The sequence below is a fragment of the Crocuta crocuta genome, unplaced genomic scaffold (assembly GCF_008692635.1).
Source record: "Crocuta crocuta isolate KB4526 unplaced genomic scaffold, BGI_CrCroc_1.0 scaffold36, whole genome shotgun sequence".
NCBI classification, from domain to species: Eukaryota; Metazoa; Chordata; class Mammalia; order Carnivora; family Hyaenidae; genus Crocuta; species Crocuta crocuta.
In genome coordinates this window covers 16,476,038-16,491,765 of record NW_027532203.1, presented here as the reverse complement: position 1 = coordinate 16,491,765, position 15,728 = coordinate 16,476,038, and the positions used below count along the sequence as shown (strand labels likewise).

General features: G+C 49.0%; 1 protein-coding gene across 2 annotated transcripts in view; it reads left to right on the top strand.

Annotated features, from left to right (window-relative positions):
* The first annotated feature begins 1,180 nt into the window (after nucleotides 1–1,180).
* CTIF (cap binding complex dependent translation initiation factor) overlaps nucleotides 1,181–15,728 on the top strand; it is a 215,513-nt gene continuing 200,965 nt past the window's right edge. For both annotated transcript variants that reach the window (XM_077777642.1, XM_077777641.1), the window contains exon 1: nucleotides 1,181–1,383. In XM_077777642.1, coding sequence (XP_077633768.1) covers nucleotides 1,204–1,383 — 180 coding nt within the window. In that variant the 5' untranslated portion in view covers nucleotides 1,181–1,203. The remainder of the gene's footprint in view (nucleotides 1,384–15,728) is intronic.

Sequence of the window (15,728 nt, the reverse complement as noted above, 5' to 3'; positions counted from 1 at the left end):
AAAGCCCCTTCCTATCTGGTGTAGAGCCTGTCTGAAGGAAGGAGAACGTCTCTGATGGGAAGGGACCCAGAGATGAGAAAGGTTCCTGCTCTCCCCACTTCCGGTGGGGCTGGCGGGAGCTTCGGGAGATGAGAGTGGGCAGTGGGGGTGTCCTTGCGGGCCTGGGCCGCTGCAGTGGCTGGGTCCGTCCAATCTGGTTAGGAAGGACAGCAGTATTCTTGGCAGACTTCAGCGGGTATCCCTGGAATGCCTGTCACAGCATGCCAGGCCGCCACAGAGAGAGGGCCCCAGGGCTAACGAGAGAGTCAAGCCTGTGGAGGGAGGCCAGACAGCGTCCGTGCCTGGTCCGTGCCCTTCCTGACCACCACCAGGCCTCTCATGTCCCGTCACTCATAGTCCTTACAGACTGAGCACAGTGTGCCCTGGTGGCCGCATCCTAACAAGGCTGCAAGGTTGTGTTTACAGCTTAAGGCCTAGAGGCTTGACCTGCTTTAGAGAAGAGTGTGGTGTCCAAAGAGTGTGGTGTCTTGTATGTATGTATGTATTTTGAGAGGGTGGGGAGGGGCAGAGAGAGGGAAGGAGAGAACCCTAAGCAGGCTCTGAGCTGTCAGCACAGAGCCCGATGCAGGGCTTGAACTCACGAACTGTGAGATCATGATCTGAGCCAAAATCAAGAGTCGGGCACCCAACCAACTGAGCCACCTGGTGCCCCTAGGAGGAGACATTTTCTTGGAGGACCCAGGCCACTTAGAGGGTTTGGGACTGGGGACATCCTCGTGCTTGGGTCAGGGACATCAAAGCCTGTGGTCTGTCTCATTCTGCTTTGCGGTAGATGTTGCTAATTTCAGTTGGGAAGTGGAGCTTGGGTCCGTCCTCTGCCTTGTCCCAGGTGGCAAGGTCCAGGTGTGGACTCACACCCAACATCACACAAGTTAATGTGTGGGCCAGTTAAGCAAGTTACCTGCCTTCTGTGGGCATCAGTTTCCCTAGGTGTACAAGGGGAGTTGCAGCATATTCTTCACACAGCCGGCACCCCACTGACTTCTCAGGGATGTCGGGAGGCCAAGGTGCTGTGATGGATGAGAGAATGTTCCGGAAGCAGGGAGTAGTTCTCAAGGGGGGCGTCATCCCGCCTCTAGCTGCATCTCACAGAGCCCGCTGTTCTGTCTCCTGCAGCCCCAACACTGCCCCTGAGCTGGAGGGATGGAGAATTCCTCCGCCGCGTCAGCCTCGTCTGAGGCTGGGAGCAGCCGCTCCCAGGAGATCGAGGAGCTGGAGCGTTTCATCGACAGCTACGTGCTCGAGTACCAGGTGCAGGGGCTGCTGGCCGACAAGACGGAGGGGGACGGCGAGAGCGAGCAGACCCAGTCCCACATCTCCCAGGTGAGCGCTGGGTAGGTGCGGGGGCCTTGGCAGACTCGAATGGGGTTCCAGATCCAGGCAGCATGGATGGCCCCAGGCAGCGGAGCATGGGGTCCAGGCAGGAAGCCCCTCTGCTCCACCTCTACTCCATCCCACCGGGCTGGGTGGCTGGGCCAGACTCGCGATTCATTGAACACATGGTTAGAGAGCACCTGACATGTGCTCGGTACCATTCCCTGCCCTCCCCAAGCTTATGTTCGAGAAGAGATCTGGAGGTTGTAGCTTCCAGAATACACACCACATGAGACTATAGCTTGTGACCATTCTCTCCGATCTCAAATACAGGCAATTGTTGGTGGGCAAAGAACTGAGTCTCATGCAGTGAGTCTCACACCCTGGGGTCTCTGTTGGCCTTGGGTGGAAAGTGGACTCAGCTGACTGTGGGCTAAGATTTGGAAATCTCGAGTTCTCGAGAATAAATGTGAGTCATGAAGACTAATGGCTGCATCACATGCGTCTTTCCTCAACACCGTAAATTCCTGGTAGATGTTTGTTCAAGAGTTGGTTCCAGATTTGCTTCTAGCTGCCTGTGTGACGTCTGGCAAACTCCTCCACTTCCCTGAGCCTTGGTTTTTCTTATCTGGTAAATGGGCATTATCCTACTTCCTGAGGAATGTTGGAAGGCCAAAGGTGATAAGAGGTGAAAAAGCTACAGGGAAGCAGCATGTCTCCTGCATAAGGAGACACGAAGGTGTTTCTTCTCCTCTTCAGGGTCTGGGTCTTAGGTGTCCACCTCTTACACTCATTGTCCCACCTCAAGCTGGGTCTCCTCTGACAAATAGAGGGGAACCACTTGGCTACCGTGCTTTGGAGAAAAGCCACTTGCAACTGGCTGGTTCACTGGGGGGAGGGGGGGCAGAAGACCCAGAACTTTCAGCCATGTAGAAAAAGCCAGAATAAACCTGGCACTCGGGCCCAGAGATCAACCTGAGACAGTCTGAGGTCATGGTGGTCCCACGTCGTATCCCCATGGAGACAGGAGAGAGAAAAATCGGCCCGAGAGAGAAGGTGGAAACGCGTGTGATGCTTTCCTTCATGTCCTTGAAGTTCTGAATCACAATCAGTAGAAGCTTCTAATGTGTCCATTCTTTGCTCTACAAGTGTGTATTGAGCCCCCAGCCTGTGCCTGGTTCTGTTCTAGGGCTGGGCGTCGGGAGGAAGCAAAAGAGGCATAAAGCTCTGTCCTCCTGGGACTTACATCCTCCGGGTGGGTGATAATCGCTGTGGAGAAAAATAAAGGAAGAAAAGGAAATGGGGAGTGATGGGGGTCAGGACGAGTTTGCAGTTTTAAATAGGATATCAGGAGACATGCCACCCAGGTAGGTGGAGGGGTGAGCTGCGCAGACATCTCAGGCAAAGGCCCTGCTGGGAGAGTGTTCCAAGGGGTGGCAAGGAGGCCAAGGCGTAGGGAAAGAGGGAGAGTCGGAGGGGATGAGTCAGGGAGACCATGGGGTCACATGGGCGAGCTGTGGGAGCACTGAGCCCTGGAGTCTGCCAACACGGAGAAAGCAGGGCTGGGAGGAAGAGCCAGCCAGAGAGCAGAAGGGGGAGTGGCAGCGAGGCGGAAGGAAGGCCAGGCAGGGTGGGGCGCAGGAAGCCCGGGAAGGTGTGTTCAAGGAGATGGGGGCGGGCGGGCTGACCCTGTGGACTGCGGCTACCAGACCAGGGGACAGGAAGACTGAGGATGACCTCCCCGAGCAATGGGGGGTTATGGAGCTCCTGAGTAGAGGGGTGACCATCAAGTGGTTGGGGCGAGCGTCAGGAGATGGGTTGGAGATGGGGAGGGTAATACAGGCCCTGAGTGTATTACAGGAGTTTTGCTGTAAAGGGGGGACATGTGTTACTTGGGGAAGTGAGGTCAAAACAGGAGCATTCACAACGTGTTGTGCATTGAGGGGAGTGGTCTGGGGCGGAGGGGAGGCTGGATGGAGCACCGACCTTGTAGATGAGAGGGCTTGGCCTTGGCTCCGGTCCCCAGCGGCTCACCCACAAGCACAGAGGGGGATTTCCAGGCTTTTGCAGCTTTGCTTCCAGAATGACAGCTGGTTGTGCAACACAGCTGTGAGTTTCTCCAGCCACTTTCAGCCACGAGGGCACAGGCGCAGGTGCTGGTGCAGAGTTACAACACCGAATTTAGCCAGGACTGGGGTCTCTCTGGGTGATGACAGTAGAGGGAGAGAAGGGCGAGGGAGTGAGGGAGTCAGGACAGTGACATTCCCTGACACTGAGCCAGGGAAGGACAGGAGTGAGAACCCAACACGGTGATAGATACTGAAGGGCGGTGGGTCAGTGGACTGGGGGCTGGGGTTCCTGGGGAGTCAGAGAATTGCTGGAATCCTGGCACTGGAAGGAGTTAGCAGAAAATGGAAGTGTCTGGGCATGGGTGTTTGGAGTCCGGGGCAGGAGGTGGGGTCGTTGGCCATGAAAGTCTGGGCACGAGCATGGGGACACTTGGGCAGAGGAGAGATCAGGAGGAGGGGGAGCTGATGGCTGGGCACAGGAGCCATGGTCACTGACATCAGCATCATCAAGAAAGGCAGGTTCCCGAGAAGGTGACAGTGATCCAGGAGCAAAGCCTTCAAGAAGAACAGGGACTGAGGTGGGGGTGAGCGACCTGGGGGCCTACAAGTGACTGCAAGGAGGAAGTGTCTTGTCTGATGATGTGTTAATTGTCAACCACGTTTATTGTGCAGTTAACAATATCATAATCAGGAGTGGAAGGGGCAGGGCGGTCTGACTAGACTGGAAATTTTCCAAGGGAAACGAGCCTCTTTGGGTCGTGTAGTGAAGGAAGGGGAGGAATTAGGTGAACCGACTCGCGCGTACCCGTGTAAGCATCCCAGAGTGGACTTCCCCAGAAGCAGGTCCTGTGGACGGGGCGCGGGGCTGGCCTGGCATGTGCTGCCTGTCCCCCCGCACTGTGCAGACTCAGGTGACCTCCAGCTCAGGTGACATCCTTCGGAGGCTCCTCCACGTGAAATAGGCTTTTATAAGGAGGCGTGTCCGAGGATGCCGTGAAGCTTCACCCCTGGGGGATACTTTACAAAATAGGAGAATTTCTGTTCCCAGAGCAGCGCTTAGGAGAGAATTCTGGAAGGGGGTCCCTCCTGCTGTCTCTGACCTCCCTGTGGTGATGGCTGAGCTCTCAAGATGCAGAGCAGATAGAGATGTGCGCTCACTCTGGGCCCAGCCCTTCCGGCTCCTGCTCCTGGGATAGGTCAGGACTGGCCATGCTTGGATGTCCCCATCTGCAGGGGCTTTGAAACAGATGTTTGTTGTGAAGCAGTCTGGAGGACACGGCTACTCGTAACATCTGGTGCCTTCCTTAGACTTCATGTGCTCTGATGGTCCCTGGAAGGATGCAAAACCCGGCAGGATCCCGGGGTCTGCCCGTGAGGCGCTGGCCCAGGAGGGACATTTTAATCCCACTCCCACCAAACCTGCTACTGTACACCCACAAACACAGCTGGGGTGTAGGCTCCAGAGGAAGGGGCAGCTGTGGACAACCCTAAGTGAGGCTGGGGTTAGATGTGTTTATACAACACACTTCTTGAAAAAATAAAGTCTCTGTTGACACAGCTTGATGGGAAGTCTTTCTACTAAAGCACTTTTGCTTGTTTTTATTTGCCCTGATGACTATTTTAAATGGAAGCCAATCCCCCCCCTACCCAAACCCTCAGAGAATGCCTCCATCTGCCTTTCTGAAGTGGTGTTTTGATGTTTCTGGAAGAGGAAGATTGTTAAGAATCTTGGAAATCTTGGGGCGCTTTGGTGGCTCAGTCAGTTAAGTGTCCAACTTCCGCTCAGGTCATGATCTCAGGGTTCGTGAGTTCGAGCCCCGCCTCAGGCTCTGCTGACAGCTCAGAGCCTGGAGCCTGCTTTGGATTCTGTGTTTCCATCTCTGTCTGCCCCACCCCTGCTCATGCTCTGTTTCTGTCTCTCTCTATAAAAAAAAAAAAAAAGAATCTTAGAAATCTTGAGAAAACTTGAGGGAGTGGAGAATAATGTTGCTTTTTAGTTGATGAGGTCATTTTTTTAGGATGAGAAATGACGGTTGACAGAAGAAAATATCTCACGATGCTCATACAGTTTTGTTCTCTCCACCCCTTCATTTTTTAAAAATTATTTTATTGTTTTTTTATTTTTGAGAGAGAGAGATAGAACATGAGGGGGGGAGAGGCAGAGAGAGAGGGAAACACAGAATCTGAAGCAGGCTCCCGGCTCCGAACTGTCAGCACAGAGCCCCACGTGGGGCTCAAACCCACGAACCGTGAGATCATAACCTGAGCCAAAGTCAGATGCTTAACCAACTGAGCCACCCAGGTGCTCCTTTCCCCACCCCTTCTTTAGCAACAACTAGGAAGAAGGATGGATGCATGGATAGATGCATGGGTGGATGCATGTGTGGTTAAACGAATGAATGGAGAGAGAGAGAGAAAGAGAGAGAGAGGGCCAGTAAGCTTCCTTTTCTTTAGGTGCATAAGCAAGAAAATGTTTGTTCTAAGTTTTCCAACACTTTGGGGTACCATATTTAAAATTACATACCCTTTCCCCCAACTACCATATACCTTTTCAGAAGTGTCTGCCCTCCAGTGGATTCCAAGTCCACAAAGTCACATCCTGACAGTTGTCCTCACTCTGTCCTTGGGAGAAGGGAGGATTATAATCCTATTCTGTGGGAGAGAAGATTGGGGTACAGAGGTGGGAAGGGATGAGACCACACTGTTTGGTGGTGGCTTCCCCACTTCTGGTTTCTTGCTGGTGCAGGCTGTCACTAACAGGCTGTTGGGTGGTTAAGATATATCTCCCCCTGTGGAATGAGAATTAGGACTCTAAATCTCATTGACCATTAGCCTTTTGTGGAAGAAATTAGGATGTTCCTGAGTGGGAAATGTTTGGTACTTCCTGAAATTAGTGGATGGTCTAGTGGATCATCATAAAGTTTCAAGGCAGTTTTTACAACTCTTGCCGCATATGGGCATCCCACGGGACACTTGGACAAATGTTGATGCACAAACCCCATGTAAAGTTCAGTTGAATGAGCAGGGGCTTGGGCATTGGCCTTCTTATAAGCTCCCCCTTGACTCTGAAGCTCTGCTGAGGCTGACCGCCATGACCACAGGGGGCAGCATGTCTGGCTCCCTTCCCCACCCTTCCATGGCCACCTGCTTTGACCTCCACTATTGGACGAATAGAATGTAGAGACATTGTAAAGAGTAGATACATTTAATGAAAGCATATTTCCAATAAATTCTGTTAACCGGTCAACTGAAGAACAAGTGAGGGTGAAGATAACTTCTTACGGTCCTTTTTGATGTTGTCAGGCACGTGGAGGTCCTGGGTTTTGTCTAAAATGCGAAGCGTCCTTACCAAGAGCGAGGCAACCATGCAGATGTGAAGAATGGGAGGCAAACATCAGATTGATGTGACATCTTTCACTCTTAGTGGTTTCCCTTCTCTTTCTCTTCATGTTTTTCCTTCATTCTGCCTTCCCCGTTTACTATTTCCTCATCTTCCTTTTATCCCATTTCTTTGTTTCCTCCTGTCCTTTGAATCCTCTCCCCTGCCTTCTACTCATAGGAGGAAGTGCTCAGTGGTGGACCACCTATGAAAAGCTTAACTGAAGTGAGTTTAAGGGGCATTGTGGGGTGTTTGAGCATGGGGGGGGGACTCATTTTAACAGCATACAATTCATTTTTAATTACACAAATACTGTATGCATACATTCTCATGGGACACAAGATTTCTAATATTAGCAATAGAATCTCCCTTAGCTACCACCTCATTCCACTGCCTGAAGAGTGAGTTAACTTCATCACTCTTTTTTAATGCTTTGACCTACATATACATAATATGACTTATAGAAATACATTATTTCAAAATAATAAATCTTAGCCAGTGACTATATTGTTCATTAACCTACATCTTTCACCTACCTCTAGGCCTTAGAGGTCTTTCCAGCCTTCTATACCTGCTGTGTTCTGCTTAATGGCTATACAGTAGTCCACAGTATGGATGTCCCATGCTTTAACATTCACCTATTGATAGGAGTTCAGGTTAACTTCTCGATTTCTCCCCAGAAATGTTAGGTACTTCAATGAGTAGTACTGAACTGTACTGAATGCGCATATAAAAGTGCTTATTTAGGTAGATGCCAAGAAGAAGCATCAATCTTAATAGCTATCCCCAGACTGTTTTCTACACTGGTCTGCTCTTCAAACCACCATCGGAGTATTGGGACAGATCATCTCTTGGCATCTTAATTTGAAGTTTCTTAATTTCTAGTGAGGTTGCTTTTAAACCTGATTACCAGCCATTTTTTAGTTAGTTAAAATTTTACTTTACTTTCAATATTTTTTAATGTTTATTTATTTTTGAGAGAGAGAGGGAAAGTGAGCATGAGTGGGAGAGGGGTGGGGGGGGTGCGGGACAGAGAATCCAAAGCGGGCTCTGCGCTGACTGCAGAGATCTCTATGCAGGGCCAGAACCCACGAACTGAACCGTGAGATCATGACCTGAGCCAAGTCAGACACTTAACCAGCTGAGCCATGCAGGCGCCCCTACAATTATATTTTACTTTTAAAGCGGCAATTGGAAAACTAGAGATAATCAGAAAACAGAGGAAGAAGCCCACCATAACTTGATGATAAAATCTAATGTCATTTTTGTGTATTATTTTTTCCTTTATATACCTTTTACGAAATTGACTTCTAGTGTACATGCATTTTTAGCCTACTTGTTTATTTAGCATGATCTCCTAGACTTCCTTTGTTGGCTTTTGGCATAAAGTATAATTGTTTAAACCTGCCCTTTTTCTGCCAGTCACTGTTGGCTAAATAGGGAAGTATAATTAGAGCTAACATTTGTTCGTTCAAGCCCTAGTTCGGTTGGGGATAAACTCAAGAACAGAATGGACCATAATCCTTACCTCCCCACCCCCAGCCCTTCTTTTCTAATGAGGAAAGACAGATGGCAGACAAGAGGGAAATAGGATGTTAGTAGGTATTACACACCTGGGTGGGGCAGGAGAGGGGGTAGTGCTGGGCCATCCCCGGTGGCTTACTTAGACTTCTGAGCAAAGATTTGAAGAAGGTGAGAGAATGAGCCCAACTGGGAATGCGATGGCCCAGCTCTGGCTGGGGAGGGTGCCCGCCTTGGAGGAACAGCCTGTGGGTGGGTCAGCTGGAGCAATATGAGCAAAGGGGAGTGTCCTGGAAGAGCCAGATCTTTCCTGCAGGGCTTTTTCCTCCCTGCTGAGGATTCTGGCCTTTTCTCTAGTGAGACTGGGAGGTGCTAGGGGGTTTTGAGCAGAGGGTGGGCATGGTGTGACTGGTTAAATAGGATCACTCTGGATGCTGTGTGGAGAATAGGCTATGGCGAGGGACTGGCAGTGGGGAGTGGTCAGGAAAGGAGACAGGGAGGCCAGGAAGCCATTTGGTTGGTCCAGGCAAGACGTGATGGTGACTCGGAGCAGTGGGGTCATCATGCAGGTAGTAAGAAGTGGTCAGATTCTTATTATACTTTAAAGGTACAGATAACATGATTTTTTTAAAGTTTATTTATTTTGAGAGAGGGACAGAGAGAGAGAGAGAGAGCACACAAGCAGGAGGAGAGGCAGAGAGAGAGAATCCCAAGCAGGCTCCATGCAGTCAGTGCAGAGCCCGATGCGGGCTCGAACTCATGAACCGTGAGATCATGACCTGAGCCAAAATCAAGACTAGGACACCTAACCTATTGAGCTATCCAGGTGCCCCAATAATGTCATTTTTTAAATGAATAACCCTGAGGATGTTAGCCTGAGCAGATGGAAGGGTAGATTTTGTAGAAACGAGATATGGGGAACCCTAGAAGAGTAGCTTTGGAGAACAAACATTGAGAGTTCAGTTTTGGGGCATGGAAGGTTTAACATAGCACTAATGTCTCAAGCAGGTAGATGTGGAAAGGTGGCGTTCAGAGGAGAGGAATGACCCTGAGACTTAACGTCTGTCAGTAGTAGCATATGGATGGCATTTTAGGTCAAGGGGGAGGGGCTTAGAGTAGAGGGTCCAATATTGAGCTCCGTGAGGCTGAGGAGATGAGCAGGAACTAACAAAGGATGCTCAAGGGTGTCCAAGTTACCTCACTTACTCTTCACAATGATTCTGTGAATGTATTTTTATTGTTGCCAACTTCTGGGGAAGGGGTGGACTGAGGCACAAAGAAATTGAACAAGCTGCCCAAGGTCACACAGCAAGTATATGGCCAGTCTGAGGCTTGAACCGGGTGGTCTCACTCCAGTTGCCGTACACTTAACCTCCCTACTGTTGGTAGAGTCTGTTCATTATTACAGGTGGGGGAATAAAGTGGCTCATCCAAGGTCATAGAATCACTCATAGAGCAGGAATAGGAACTCAAGATTCACTGCTTCAAGAACTCAAGCCCCTAATCACTACATTATGCTGCCTCTACAATGGGAAAATTGGGGACTTTTTTCTTTTTTTAAGATACTTGTTTTCTTTTCTTTCTTCCTGTCTCAGATCTCAGCCCCTGGACAGCACCTTCTCCCCCTTACATACAACGCTTTTCTAGATGGAGAGTGGGCTGCTAACCGTCTGTGCTCCCACTAACTCCCCTTTTTCTTTCTCTCCTGGTCAGTGAGCCCATGTGCCCAGAGTAAAGGAAGTAGTTGGACTTGCTTCTGACTTTGAGTAGCTCAGTCTTTAGACTGATGAGATTCGGCTCCTGGCTGTCCTATGCCTGAGCTCCGTGAGGAAGTCTTGTCCCCTTTCTGGGCATTGCCAGAAAGTAGTGGCTCCCACTTGACCTTCAAATTGCTCTCTGGGTGGTCCTTCCACGCCCTTGATTAAAAAGCCTTGGATAATGCTGACTTTTTAAATGAGTTTCCACTTTGAAGTAAATTCAGATATAAATAAAAATGGCAATAATACTACAAAGAATCCTTGTCTATCTTTCACCCAGAATAGCCAGTTGTTAATATTTTACAGCATTTGCTTTCTACCTCTTTCTCTTTCTATCACCCTGAGAGAAGAGAGAAGGAGAGAGAGAGAGAGAGAGAGAGAGAAGAGGGAGGTAGGGAGAGAGAGAGATTCTATAAAGAGATTTTTTGATTTATTTGAGAGTAAGTTGCAGATTCCCTTTTATTCCTAAACATTTCAGTGTGTGTTTTCTAAGAACAAAGATATTCTCTTATATAATCATAGTCTAGGAAATAAACACTGAAATAGTATTATTATTTAATCTATAATTAATCTTCTATTTCACCAGTTTTCCCAATTATACACTTTATAGCAAAAAAAAATTTTAGATTCCTCAAAACTTAAACATAGAATTACCATGTGATCCAGCAATTCTACTTCTGGATATATAGTTATCCAGACATTGAAAGTAAGGACCTGCGCAGATACTTGCACCCCCATGTTCATAGCAGCGTTCTTCACAGCAGCCAAAAGGTGTAGCCAAGTGTCCGTCAGTAGATGAATGGATAAACAAAATGTGATCTATCCATACAACGAACTAGGATTGAGGCTCAAGGAAAAAAGGAAATCCTATGACATGCAACCTGGATGAATCTTGAGGACTTTATGTTTACAGAAAGAAACCAGGTACAACAGGACAAATACTATATGATTCCACTTCTGTGAGGCACTTAGACTAGTCAAGTCCACAGAGAGTGAAAGCAGAATGGGGAGCTGACAGTTAGCTAGGAGCAAGGGGGGCCTGGGGAGTTAGTGTTTGATGGGGACAGAGTTTCAGTTTGGGAGGATGACAAAGCTCTGGAGATGGATGGTGGTGACAGTTGCACAATGAGGTGAATGTACTTAATGCTGCTGAATTCTACTCTTAAAAAATGGTTAAAATGGTAAAATTTATGTTCTGTATATTTTACTACAATTTACAAAATTCTGGTTCAGTGTCTAATCCAAGATCACACATTACACTTAGTAGCCAACATTTTTATTGGCTCTTTGAATTAAAAGCTATTTATGCCTTTACTCATACTGCCACTTTTTGGCTGTGTCACCCTGAGTAAGTTATGCTGTGCCTCAGATTCCAGATTTGCAAAGTGGGCATGATAAACGTGCCTAGATCTCCATGAAGAGTAAGTGTTACTATGTGTAACATAGTAACATGTGTAACTTAGAACAGTGCCTAGATGTAAATGAAACCTTTATATATTCTGGCGAATTATTCTTGTTGTAGGTGCTGCAAATAGCCTCTCACTTGGCTTTCATTTTCATCTTGATTTCTTTTGTCACACAGAAGTTTTAGATTTTGATGCAGTTTAAAACTTGTCTCTTGGAGCCTAATCAACTTGGAAGGTGCTGTTGATGGATAGCGTGAGGCAGACCCGGCGTAGTTTTTCCTCAGTTTCCTCCATTTGTCTCCATCCCGGTGTTTACGATGATCTCTCCTTTCCCCTGCCTTGAAACACTATCCTTATCATTATAGAATCTATAGTCTAAATTCCCACTTGTACATCTGTTTGTTTATGGATGCGGTTTTACCAATTATCACTTTGACGGGAGTCAACTTGCCAGTTTGGTTCTAACCTGGTAATATTCTTGGGCATCGGGAAGTACTGTCCCTGGGGGGACTTTGTACCATTCAGAAGTGGGGTGGTTCACCTTTAGCACCCTCAGCCTCCCCCACTGTGCTCGATGGTTTCCCCTGTCTTTCACCAAGTCTGCTCCTAAAATACTGTCCCTCTTGGAGCGCAAATGACAGAGAACTGATTTTAAGTTTTTTTGTATTGTGAAATAATTGAAATGCACTGATACAAGCAAAGGATAATGGAATAAGCATCTCTTCTGATATAGAATAAACAACTGTACTCCTGTTTATGGAAACTTAACACTGTGCCACCTGTGTTTCCGCTTCCTAAAGTAAGAAATAAGTTATAGCAGCAACGGCGGGGGCCCCGTACCACCACTTGTGAATTGGATGTTCATTGTTTCCATTTATAAAAATTTCCCACTTTTCCTGCCTCTTCCGTGTTCAATGACCTTTTCAGAAGGACACCACTTCTTCCCGCAGAGGATTGGCTCCTAGCTGTAAACCAGCTTACCTTGAAGGAGACACGCTCTAGTGTTGGAATCAGGCATGGGGTGGGACAGATGAGAGTGCTTTGAAGTGAGGGCACTTGTCTGCATTCTGGAATCCTCTCCTACAGATAAAGGACAGGTTCAGGGAAGGTCTGTATCTGGAGATTAGATTTCTAGGCAATGGCTCAAAAAAGGTGAAGGGGAGGCAGGAGGTGGGGGCTGCAGACTAGGAGCATCCCAGCAGAGGTGGGGAGGAGCTTTGGAGTGGGGAAGGGAGAGTTCCCCATGCGGCTTTGACCGAGGAAGGAACCCTCATCCCAAATGGGCACCGGGCAGCAGCTCGCAGAGGAGAGGAGGTCCCTGGGGCTGCTGCGTGGTCAGGGATGGGAGGTGGGAGCTTCACAAACTCAGTGGGTACAGCTTTGTGCTATAGGTGCAGGGATTCACACTTAATCCCTCCACCCCCGGGGTCAGGAACGCTCCACACAGCTGTACCACAGCCTCCTCTCCAACAGCTTGGCCCCGGGACCGGCCTGCATCCATCACGGCTGGGTCTCTGGGGTGGGCTTCTGCACACTTTACCTTCTTGCCTTCGTTCAGAGATCAGCCCCTCTGCTTGCTGCCTCTCTGTACTGTGCCCTCGGATCCACTGCATTTCCGTCTCTGCGTCCACATTTCCCAGTGGAAACCTGAACGCTGGACTCTGGCCTCCTGACCTGCTTTCCCCCTGCCTCCCACCCGGGCTAGTTAGCCTTCCCTAACACGCCTCTGATGACGCCCTCCCCTAGCAGGGTCGCCCCCCTTCTGACCCTGTCTACCCAGAAAAGGTTTCTGCCGCCTGACCGGAGACTCGTGCTCGCTGCAGTCGGCCTCCGAGCCGGCCAGGGTTCCACCACCTGCGTCCACGCCCCGTCTCGCGCTTCTCCAGGAATCCGCATGTGCCCATTTTCCTGCCCTGCACCCACCCCCNCCCCCCCCCCCGCCAAGGGCACAGTCTTCCTTTGGACGTCTCCCTTCACCTGTAGGGGGAGACGCTTGTTACCCATCCCACACCCAGGAAATGCTTCTGGTTAAGGATGACTTTGACAAAGCAGAGCCGTCTCAGGGAGCTTGGAAGTGCCCCTGGAAAGCCTAACCGGGGGTGAGGCTGTATCTGGCAGCGCGTGAAGCCCCGGCCTTCTCTCCGCGTGCTTGGCAGGCGGGGCCTTGGAGGCTCCTTTCCCTGCCTTGCTGAGCCCAGGAGATGTGCCCATCCACGAGTCCTTGTTCTGTGAGGTGTCACCTCAGCGCTCTGCAGCTGAGGGCAAAGTGTTTGGGACATCTGGAAATGGGGACGGGAGGGGGAGACTTTCTGCGGGAGGCTGTCCTAGGATGGGATGAGGGGTCTCCCCAGCCAACAGTTGCTGCCTGTCTTGGCCACGCCCTACCCTGTCGGCTCCGCCCCGCCCAGGAAAGGAGGAACCACTGCAAGTATATAAAGGAGAGGGGTTGCTTTCATAGCAGTTTCGACATTTTATACAAATATATCCATGCATTTGTGTATTTGTATATATTATTCAAAAATACGTGTGTATATGTACATATAGGTATTACTTCTTATTCTGAAATAGAGCTGTAAAAATAGTATAGGGTCGGGGCGCCTGGGTGGCTCTGTCAGTTAAGCATCTGACGCCTGCTCAGGGCATGATCTCACAGTTCATGAGTTTGAGCCCCACATCAGGCTTGGGGTTGACAGCTCAGAGCCTGGAGCCTGCTTCCGATTCTGTGTCTCCCTCTCTCTCTCTCTCTGCATCTCCCCACTCACACTCTGTCTCTCTCTCAAAAATAAATAAACGTTAAAAATTTTTTAAAAATAGTATAGGGTGTTCCCATACCCCTGTCCAGCCTCCCATAATACGAACACCTTACATAACCATGGTGCCATAATGAGAACTAAGGACTTAACATTGGTATAATGAGACTGTAGACAGATTTCACCAGTTTTCCCACGAATGTCCTTTCTCTGTTCCAAGATCCAAACTGGTATCTAGCCATCAGGTCTCCTTATTCTCCTCCAGTCCGTGACACTTCCTGAGTCTTATGTCCAATGACCTTGACTTGAGGAGTGCTGGTTACTTACTTCATAGAAAGTTCATCTATTTGGGTTGCTTGATCCTTCCTACTGATTAGACTGAGGTGGTGCATTTTTTAAAAAATACTTTTAATGTTTATTTTTGAGAGAGAGACGTAGCATGAGTGGGGGAGGGGCAGAGAGAGGAGGAGACACAGAATCTGAAGCAGGCTCCAGCCTCTGAACTGTCAGCATAGAGCTTGACATGGGGCTCGAACCCACCAACCATGAGATCATGACCCGAACCAAAACCGGACACTTAACCGGCTGAGCCACCCAGGCACCCCAAGGTTGTCCATTTTTGACAAGAGCACCTCACAAGCAACGTTCCCTTTTCAGCGCATCATACTGGGATGTCCATGACAGCAATGTGCTTTGTGATGGGCAATGTGATCCCTCCTTCTCTTGGTTGTGGTGTCCGATGGATTTCTCATTTCCCTTCCTGTAATTAATTAATACATATAATATATTTATTATAACTAATAATGAATATAATTAATGAATATCTTGGGAGGAGGTGCTTTGAGATTGCAAATATCCAGAGAGAGAATTTAATCCAGGCAGTTGGTTACCCAGGTGACAAACGAGCTGAGAAACTAAATAACCCAGAGATCAGCAAGTGGCACTCCAGCCCTGAGGCAGAAAAGGAGGAGATGGTGTTGCCAGAGCCTAGGGGTCAGCGTCATGCACAGAAGGCCTATCTGGTGAGGTCTGAAGCCATGAAGGAGGCCCAGTCACTACTGGTAGTGCCACCTGAGACATAGAGAGAGGGGAGAAGTGCCTTGGTTTCTCCCTTTTTCCTATCTCCCAGTGGCTGATCCCAGATGGAAGCCAGCTGCCCCAGGAGGCTGGGAAGTGCTGTCTGCAGGGGTTAGCTCCTCTGCGATGCAGAATGGAGATGAGACAGACATGGGCGAGAGGGCACACTTGATTGGGAATGCTTCCCCGCCATTTTCCTTGAGCTGTGCCATCCAATACAATAACCGCTCGTCACATGTGTCTGAAGCACCTGAAATGTGGCTGGTGCAATCTGACACGTGCTCTGAGTAGATTTCAAAACCTTGGTATGGAAAGAAGAATATAAAAAATCTCATTAATAATGTTTGCTGTGAATTACCTGTTGATGTGACCATATTTTGCATATATTGAGATAA